This window comes from Rhododendron vialii, chromosome 1a, assembly GCF_030253575.1.
Source record: "Rhododendron vialii isolate Sample 1 chromosome 1a, ASM3025357v1".
Lineage (NCBI taxonomy): Eukaryota > Viridiplantae > Streptophyta > Magnoliopsida > Ericales > Ericaceae > Rhododendron > Rhododendron vialii.
Window position 1 is genome coordinate 23,704,323 of NC_080557.1, and position 9,811 is coordinate 23,714,133.

Here is a 9,811-nt window from a genome sequence, read left to right on the forward strand (position 1 = left end):
AATCAACTCCATATGTCTGAGTGTAGCCTTTGGCCACAAGACGGGCCTTGTACCATTGGACAGTGCCACTAGATTATACTTAACTGTAAATACCCATTGACATCCAACGGTAGACTTCCCTGGTGGAAGAGGAACCAACTCCCAAGTGCCATTGTCGTGAAGAGCAGACATTTCAGCCTCCATAGCTGTCCGCCACTCAGAAACAGATAAGGCCTCCTAAACAGTGTTAGGAACAAAAATGGACGAAACAGAAGTAGTAAAAGTACGAAGAGACGGAGACAGATGATTATAGGAAACAAACTGAGTAATAAGATGAGTAGTGCAAGACCGAATACCTTTGCGAAGAGCAATAGGAAGATCAGGTGATGGTGGAAATGGGAGTGGAGGTGGTGGTGGTGGTGGTGAAGCGGGATCTAGGGACGGAGGAGGCGCGACAGTAGGCACTGGTGGGGCTGTTAATCTTTTTCGTTGACGAACATATACCTGCAAGGGTGGCATAGGAGTAGGAGGAACATCTATAGGAATAACATACTCAGACTCAAAAAGGGCATACTAAGACTCAGGGGTTCCCGAAAAAAAAGACAATGACTCATTAAAGGTGACATCAGCACAGACAAAGTAACGACAAAGAGAGGGTGAGTAACACTTATACCCTTTCTGAGTACGGGAATACCCGAGAAAGATACATCGGATCAAGCGGGGATCAAGTTTGTCCCGGTCAGAATTTAGTGCATGAACATAGCATGTGCACCCGAATACCCGAGGGGGTAATGAGTGGAGAGACCGACCTGAAAATAAAACGTCATGCGGTATTTGACCACCAAGAACAGTGGAGGGCATAAAGTTAATCAAGTAACAGGTTGTAAGAACAGCATCACTCCAGTAAGACTTAGGGACCTGCATTTGGATTAACATGGCACGCATAACTTCAGATAAGTGTCGGATCTTGCGTTCGGCAACCCCATTTTGTTGTGGAGTCCGAGCGCAAGAAGACTGGTGAATTATCCCATGATCATCAAAAAAACGAGAAAGAGCATTATGAAAATATTCACGTGCATTATCGGAACGAAAAATACGAATGCAAGTATCAAACTGAGTCTTTATTTCTGCATAAAATGACTTAAAGACAGAAGACAACTCTGATCTCGTTTTCATAAGATAAAGATATGTAACACGAGAGAAATCATCGACAAAAATAACATAATACTGAAAACCAGCTAAAGTGGGAACATGAATAGGACCCCAAATATCCGAATGTACTAACTGAAAAGGACGTGACACACGACGCTCAACCCTAGGATAGAAAGACACTCGACGGTGTTTACTAAACTCACAGACTTCGCATTGCAAGTCCTTAACATGACTAAATGATGGCACCAAACGCTTCAGATTTTGAAGTGAGGGATGACCCAGACGACAATGTTGTTGATAGGGAGAAACTGATGACTGAAGAGCAACCAATGCAAGACAGATGTCATTGGTAAAGTAATATAGTCCAACCACGTTCAGTACCCCCACCAATCTTCCTCCCCGTCTTTAGATCCTAAAACACACAACCATGAGAAGAAAAAGTAATGGAGCAGTTTAAAGATTTCGTAAGTTTACTAACAGACATAAGATTAAATGGAAAACGAGAAATATGAAAGACAGGGTCCAAAGTAAGGGATGGAGTAATAGAGATGGGACCCAAACCAGTAATTTCAGAAGTAGAACCATCAGCTAAGGTGACACGAGATGGTGGACCAACAGACCGAAGACCGACGACTGGAAAAGATAGTAGATGTACCAGTCATATGATCTGAAGCATCAGAATCGATAACCCAATAGGTGGAAGAATGAGAAAAAGCAACACAAGCAACGGAGGGACTGGTCTGAGCAAGCGTAACAGTAGAGGATGAAGTCTGATTAGACACAAGTCGCTGATACTCTTCTGCAGAAATAGTCACCATAGAGTCAGTAGGGTGAGGAAATGGTTCAGCATCCTCAAAAATAGCAGCTTGATGAGCCTGAGGGAACCCATGAAGATCATAGCACGTGTCCACAGTGTGATTGGTTCCCCCACAATGAGTACATGATCGGGAATCACGGCCACGACCACGATTACCTCCTCCTGACATGCGACCACCAAAAGCACGACCAAAACCACCAATACCAGAACCACAATTACCCATACTAGAATCATGTCCACCAAAACCACGGCCAGAGCCACGTCCACTAAATCCAGAGTCACGAACACGACTATTAAAACCAGACTCACGGCCGCGACCACAACCACGACCACGACCACGGCTAAATGAAGTACCAGAAACAACAGAAGTCAATGCTGAACGATCAGGAGGTGGCGCAGATACAGATACAGAAGACTGACGAATGCGACTAAATACCTCGCTAAGAGAAGGAAGATCGCGAGACCCCAACAAATGATTAAGGACAGGACCATACGTGGATGATGCACCAGATATAAGTCGAGCAACTTGCATACGCTCACGCTGGCGCCGCATGACCTTAACATCAGAGGAAATCGGCTCACATATATTAAGCTCCTCACAGATACCACGAAACTTAGAATAATAAGCCTCCAAAGATAAGTCACCCTGTGAGATAGAAAAGAAGGACTGATGAAGATCATATGTGCGACAGAGATTGTTAACACCAAAATACATCTCCTGAGCTTGTGTCCATACTTGCTTGGCCGTAGGTAAGAAAACCAGCGTGCTAGCAATATGTTCTTCCATACTATTCCATAAATCAGACCGAATATTAGCATCCTCAGATACCCATGTCTCATATGTAGTAGCAGTCGCGGCGGGTGGATCATCTGTCAAATAATGATAACATTTCTGACCTACATAATAAACCTCAACGGCTCTAGCCCAAACAGCATAATTCTTACCATTCAAAGGGGTGGAGGTAATGGACAACCTTTCACGAAACCGAGAAGAGCTAGCCAAATGATCAGTACCAACAGAATTAGAAGGGGACTCAGACTTCTTTTCAGACATTATACTGAATAATAAAGTGACAACAACCAATAGGAATCAATTATTGTAACTGAGTAAACCACCACCACCAACTAAATACCAACCAACAGTCAACCCAACATCAACATCCACTGACCAAAGTTTTAACAACAGGATATAAGAGTTCGTAAGAGTTTTGAGGACCACCAAAGTCGTAAGTTCACTGTTAGAATAGACACAATCAGAGGCCCATTACCTTATAAGCCAGAAGTACCACTGAATACCACATACCATTTAATATCACCATTGAATACCACTGATGCGTGTACATGATGCATCAACGAACTAGATTACAGCCTCGGCAACGCTCAGGAGTACCGACGGGTCCTGGGTAAGTTCCGACAGGTTCAGGCGAGGGTCGCCGGAGTCAAGCGAGGGTCGCCGGAGGTGTGCCAGAGGCTGGCGAGGGTCACAGAGGCCGGGCGAGGGCTGGATCTGAGGTTTTGAGGTTTGTCGGAACGAGGTAAGGGGTTTGAGGTTCAGGCGAGGGTCATAGGGGTGCAGACAAGCATTGCCGGAGGTACGCTGGAGGCTGGCGAGGGTCGCCGGAGGGGTGCTGGTGGCTGGCGAGGGTCACGGTGGCTGGGTTATGGCTGGATCTGAGTTTGGATCTGAGTCTTTGGTTGAAATATGGTGGATAGGATTTTTGGGCCAGGGTTAGAATCTATGGTGGGTTAGGATTCCGCTCTGATACCATGTTGTTTAGAGAATGAGAGAGAAGTGTTTAGGGTGTTAATTAACCTAACACAAGAGAGAGCTTTTATTTATATTACTTAGTGACTTGTTACATAACTCCAACTATCCGATGTGGGACAAAGACTAACTATTCTAACAGAAACAAAACCAGAAATACTTACTCGAGAACTACCATATGATAGGTTTACATAAACCTAGAACCATATAAGCATGCATCACACAATCTGAAACAAGATGACAGCACAGGAACCGCCTCTTCTCACACTATAACATGAAGCATATTTTCAGTCTATATGAATTAAGTAAGCCCGTCTACATGCAACAACTTTTGGAAGCGCACTTGCAACCTCATTCTGATAGGTTATGCAAACTTATCATCAACTAATGGATAGGACCTTAATGAAAATTTGACTTTCTTCATCCAGGTTGGATATGTCATACATAACTAACCACTAAAAACACCAAAGCAATACACAAGCACCAAAAAATTAAGAGATGGCTCCAAAAATACACAAGCTCCAAAAGATGGCTCCAAAAATACACAAGCACCAAGTAGTTTGTGGAATCAAAAAGAGAGCCAATGTCATTAGGTCATTAGCTTTCATGGCCTCAATCTCGACAAAAGATTTGCGCCTCGACATACTACATAGAAAACAACAAAGCAATAATGGTCCTAGAATTGCCAAGCAACCACTAGTAATTCACCTATAATTAAAATCCTCATCATTACACAGGATAAGCTCCAAATCTGAGTGATTGACAACTCTTCCATCGTAAATACCATTAGAGAAACTTTGCACTATATACATTGATTGGTAAATGATTCAACTGGTCATGGAAAGAGAGGGCAGTCCGCTCTATCTTGGAAAGCAATACCAGTATATTCTAATCACTTTGAACACAAAACAGTGTCACTTTTTCAATAATAATTGGTTCCTTGTGTTGAAGCTAAACACATGAGACAGAAACATACAGCTTCATTCGCTCCACCATAGTCCCAAGTTGTCGCATGGGAAGTATGTTGTAAGAAACCAAACCAAACAGTATACCTAAACATAAGCAATGATTAACCTACATAACTGTAGTATAACAGGCTAATAGCACAAAAATTGCAATAGGCATATTCCACATTCAATCCTCGTACATTCCACAAATGCCAGACTAAGTTATTACCTTCCAAGTGGAAAAGTTTTGGTCAAATTCTTCGTCAATGGTAAGAACTCCCCCTCCGAGTAACACCAACTGGCTATTGCAAACACAATACGAGGATTAAAAAGCAAACACAATACGAGGATTAAAAAGGGTAGAACTGATAGTACGTAGTAAATCCATACTGTTCTGGTATTCAAAACCACATTCTAAACTTTTACAAGAATTGTTTACCGGGAACAAATGGGAAATATGTTACATAAACAAGTTTCATCTGAAACTTCTTAAAAGAAGGCTGTTTGTCGCACCTTGCAATGCTAGCAGTGTCAGATATGCAACTCTATGTGATGGCCAAAGCTGGAGAAATGAAGTCAACATGCTACAGATCTGATGGCATGAGGAGCAAAAAGGTTGATTCTCCACCTAGGTCCTCAAGGGGCCTGCTAAAAGAGCATGAATGATTGCTAGGGAATGAGGTTTGAAACTTCCTTTCAAAGAAAAAAATAACTCAACTTCTGTCGAATTGCTAGATTGTCATCTCCATGTAAAAGCAACAACCAAACATAGTATAACATAATGATCGAGACTGATCATTACTAGTAAATCTAGACTTCCACACATGCTAATAAAAGTAAAGGAAAGCCCATGCAAACCAGCAAACTGCCTGAAAATAGCAGTGCAGGCTTACATTTTAACTCGTTCACTTCAATTGCTAAGTTCTTCAAACTTCAACTGTGCATTAAGGCAAAGTCCATGTACATTCTTAGTGTATCTTAAATTCTATACTCAACAATATTCTGTTACCTAATCACCTACTTTGGCATAAACTAACACCATCTTTGTATGCACACGAGTCCTAAATCTGTGGCATGCATTGTAATTACAAGCAACTATGTACGGACACTCATTGTGTACATAGAAGTGGTAGAGTGTGGAACTATAAACACATAATGAGTCTAAAGCAATCAAAAGAACTATTATACAATCTGTAGTTCTGTACTACAAATTCAGTGTATGGAGATTTTTAAAATCCAAGATTATGCACATTTGGAATCAGCACATGTGAAATAACGAAGCCCCAGGCCAAAAGAATCTATAAATAACAGGTCAAATCTCTTTAGTTTCAGAAAGAAGATAAAATTATAAAAAAAAATATAAAGTTAGCTCCATTAAAAAAACTAGGGCATAAGCCATAAGGGCACAAGTATCAGAATAGAGAAATACTAAACAATCTCATTGTGTTGGCATCTGAAAGGAACAAATTAGATAAATTAATCAACAAATTCGGATAACAAAATAAACTAATCACCAGTAACGAAAATCTACATAGAAAACATAGAATCATGTGTATACATGTAGAGTCAAATCTATCTCATCTTATTTAAAGATAAGAAAATGTCATTCATCAAATAAATTCTCTCCCTCACTGTGGTCAGTCTGCTTTTCTGCTCATTAAGCTAATCAGTAGCCTGCCGTACGAGAGCTAGGCAAATTTCCAATGTTAACCAAAGCGCTAATCTCTTCTAAGCCCTTAGCAGACATACATGCTACATGCAAACAACAGGGGAGAGAGAGAGAGAGAGAGAGAGAGAGTACCAGAACGGATGAAACAAAATCGAAATCAACGGTGAGCTTGTTGTCGCCGATGAGTGTCTCTGACACTGGCTCACGTCCTGCAGTCACAGAGAAAGGGTGAGAGGAAATCGATCAGTGAAGAATAGATGAAGAGAGAGAGAGAGAGAGAGAGAGAGAGAGAGAGTACGGGATTGAGGAGGGAGAGGTGCACGTCCAGTGCAGAGAAAGGGAGAGAGGCGTCTGAAATTTTGGGAGCTAGGGCTTATTCAATAGCGGGATTGTGAATTTTGGGGGAAGAGGGGAAAGGGGAATTTTGGGAAAAGGGTTATTCATGACACTACGTCGTTTCAGGTAAAGGGTTCAAACACCCAACTTCGCCACTCTTTTTCTTGCTGCCCGTATGTTTTTTTTTAACTATTCCTGGGGATTTTTGTAATCGCCGGGAACGAAATGCGGGGAAAAGTCATTTTTCTTGTAGCGGATATATCTGTGCAAACTGTATCTACATTAGCAAATGACATAGATTTTTTCCCAGAATCAACGGGAAGTAGATTTCCTGTCTGGTACAATGTTTGACAAATTTTACTTCTTTCATTGTTCTACAGCTCCTTCATGCAAGCAGGTGAATGTTACTCCATATACAGTGAATTACCAGTAATTTACATTCTGTTTCAGAAACTAGAGAAAGGGCAATTGGCAAACGCTATGACAGGGCACCTCTCCTCACAACAAACGTTATCTCTCCACCTTTCTAATTTTGTTATCACAATGTGGTCTCATAGGGAGGAATGAATTATGCAACAATCTCCTGGCCAGGAATCTTTCTTCAGGTAACGGCATTGGTTATTAGCAATATTCACAAACGTACATGTTATCCTATTGTCTATAAAAGTAATTGAGGGCGAGTTGAGTATAATCAGAAGAGTAATGGGGAAGCTTAAGGAATTCAAGATAACATAAGTTCACGATTAATATAAAATGGGGCTTGTAAAGTGTTAGATCGCCATTAGAGAAAAGGGAAACGGAATCAAACCAAGACTGTACCAAAGGAAAGATAAAAGCAGATCAAATCTTCCAAAAGAACCAAAGAAGATAAAAAGCATTCCACAACAATGTTATTTCATTGTCAATAAACACTTGTGCAGAACAGAACATTTACAAATGCAGTATCACAGAGCAACAAAATCCAATGACCTAGAAAATGAAGTCAACCAATTCAACGCCCAGAAAATGACAAACGCACGATAACAACACAACTCACAATCCATAATGAACTCAGCGGAAGGATTGTGATTGGAATCTGTCGAACATCTCACCAAATGGAAACCAAATCAACAACTGAAATCCTCAACCACAGCAGCTTCGGAGGGCACAACTACATCCTTGTAATGGCAAACATAGGGTGCATCACACCCCACATAACGTCCTGTCCACCTCCCTTCATCAATGTAGCTCGCATCCCAAACCGAAGCATACAAGAACATCGGTTTCTCAGGAAACCCTTCACCGTCCTTCTTCGTGTCTTTTCTCAGCAGTTTTCCATCGATCAACCACTCAATCACGTGTGGGTACCACTTGATTACGTACTCGTGGAACCCATCGGAGCAATCGAATCCCAAATCATGTATCTCTTCTCTGTTTCCAGTTCCTGCAATCCAAGAGCAAAAAACAAAGAAAAATACATCTGCAAACAAGACATCCAATAAATCATAAAGACAAATCGAAACAAACACAACTAATAAAAAAAAAGGCGAAACAATCACACATCAAAAGAGAACTCATTATATTGGTGTCTACAAGCAAATAAGGATTAGAACGCTCAACTCTCACTCAATCAGCCTTTCTCTACTGGTCTTTCGGTTACAGAAACCCTACTTGAAAATAGAAAATAAATGAACAAAACTCAAGGAATGGATGGACAAAAGATTATAACTTTGGAGGAGAAACATTAGTATGAACGCGTAAATCTAGTACCAATCCACCACGACAATATCTAATAACAATCTCAAAATTTGTAAATACATTTATTAAGTGAACAAACATAACTGCAAATATAAAGACCAATGCAAAATCGTATCTTGTTTCATGCACATATATATTAACCCAAGTGATAAAAACAGCAATCACTCTATCTAATTTTTAAAAAATTATAAGCAACTGAGTTAGCTCGTTGAGTACACTTGTTTGACCCTCAATGGGAGGTCGGGGTCGATTATTACCAAAAGTTTTTTAAGAATGGTTTTTCTTTCCGTTAACCTAATTGTTCTGGACGGTATCAATTGGATGTTGTGAGTGCGAACTTATGGTTAGTTTGACATAATCTAGACTAGAAGTTGGTTGTCTCATCTTCCCTCCGCCTTAGGTTCGAGACCCACAGGAGGCAAAGTTGGGGTTCAGGGCGCTAAACTCGCAGATGTATACAATATTGACAACAACAAAAAAAAAATCGAATTTCAATATATATCTCACGGATATTAAGCACTTTTATAGATATCAATGCATCTTTTTACATATTATTTTCGCCCTTAGGGTTGAGATTAGCAGTTTCCATAAATAATCTTGAGTTGCCGTGGGCATTCAAGGAAATTTGATTTCGTACCAGTGGTATAGTAGTTGGTCTGGACAATGGTCTTGTCCTTGCCCAAGAACTCAAAGTCGATCTCGTCTTGGGACTTGTTGCCTTCCAGTGAGGAGAGGTAGATGTTGAAGTTGAGGCCGCTCGTGTTTCCTTTGGGGCACTGGATTTTGGCCCCGAACGTGCCGTAGTGGAAGCGGGTGGTGGAGCGCCACCGCGCGCCGCCGCGGTCGTCGAAGGTCACGGCGATGGAGTCGGATTCCGCGCAGTGGGTGCAGGCATCGGCGCAGTAGTCGACAGCGATTTCTTTGAGGATCTGGGTCTGGTGGCGTGGGGTCTGGGAGTGAAGTGCGGGGTCCGCCATTAGTCGCGGAGAGGGAGAGAGAGAGAGAGAGAGAGAGAGAGAGATTATTTGATGGTGTTTGAAAAATGTACTACTGCTGTGAATCTGATTTGATTTGATTTGATTTGATTTTAGGCCGTTGAGTTTTCTGAATTGAAAAATGCTACCTACCTGCACAACGTACTACGCAAACAAGTGAACACTACTAGTTCCATATAAGTTTTCGGGAAATGACTTTGGCATTTTACTTTAATATAAATTATGATGTGTACATTTTTATAAAAAAAAAAACTGCAAAAAGCAATAACTTTTATTTTTATAATGCTATTTCCATGGTTTGGACCCACACACATCATAATTTTAGCATGTGAACTCCAATCTCAGTGACATTGTCGGCCCGTTTGGATAGATGATTTACTTTTGAATGGATATAGAAGAGTGAATTTGATGGTG

General features: G+C 41.1%; 2 protein-coding genes and 1 long non-coding RNA gene across 3 annotated transcripts; all 3 read right to left on the reverse strand.

Moving 5' to 3' along the window:
• Positions 1–216: 216 nt before the first annotated feature.
• Positions 217–3,002, reverse strand: LOC131329730 (uncharacterized). Its single transcript, XM_058363083.1, has 3 exons — positions 1,752–3,002; positions 789–1,446; positions 217–515 (listed from the first exon to the last, which is right to left on the reverse strand). Exons 1-3 carry the CDS (start codon positions 3,000–3,002, stop codon positions 217–219), a joined length of 2,208 nt encoding a protein of 735 aa, XP_058219066.1.
• A 398-nt stretch (positions 3,003–3,400) lies between these two features.
• LOC131323364 (uncharacterized) lies at positions 3,401–6,452 on the reverse strand. Its single transcript, XR_009199163.1, has 3 exons — positions 5,174–6,452; positions 4,890–4,962; positions 3,401–4,765 (listed from the first exon to the last, which is right to left on the reverse strand). It is a non-coding gene; the product is annotated as an uncharacterized LOC131323364 (long non-coding RNA).
• A 1,060-nt stretch (positions 6,453–7,512) lies between these two features.
• Positions 7,513–9,534, reverse strand: LOC131323372 (uncharacterized). The gene is made up of 2 exons (XM_058355133.1): positions 9,040–9,534; positions 7,513–8,088 (listed from the first exon to the last, which is right to left on the reverse strand). Exons 1-2 carry the CDS (start codon positions 9,377–9,379, stop codon positions 7,772–7,774), a joined length of 657 nt encoding a protein of 218 aa, XP_058211116.1. The 5' UTR covers positions 9,380–9,534; the 3' UTR covers positions 7,513–7,771.
• Between the last annotated feature and the right edge of the window lie 277 nt (positions 9,535–9,811).

Excerpts from the sequence above, each read along its gene's own strand:
- LOC131329730 (XM_058363083.1), bottom strand. The coding sequence starts at position 3,002 with ATGTCTGAAAAGAAGTCTGAGTCCCCTTCTAATTCTGTTGGTACTGAT. Across the intron at positions 1,447-1,751 it reads TTTCCAGTCGTCGGTCTTCG|TCATCAGTTTCTCCCTATCA; the intron begins GTCTGTTGGTCC and ends GTTGCTCTTCAG. Across the intron at positions 516-788 it reads GCATGACGTTTTATTTTCAG|ATGTTCCTCCTACTCCTATG; the intron begins GTCGGTCTCTCC and ends TTATTCCTATAG.
- LOC131323372 (XM_058355133.1), bottom strand. The coding sequence starts at position 9,379 with ATGGCGGACCCCGCACTTCACTCCCAGACCCCACGCCACCAGACCCAG. Across the intron at positions 8,089-9,039 it reads GACCAACTACTATACCACTG|GAACTGGAAACAGAGAAGAG; the intron begins GTACGAAATCAA and ends CTTGGATTGCAG.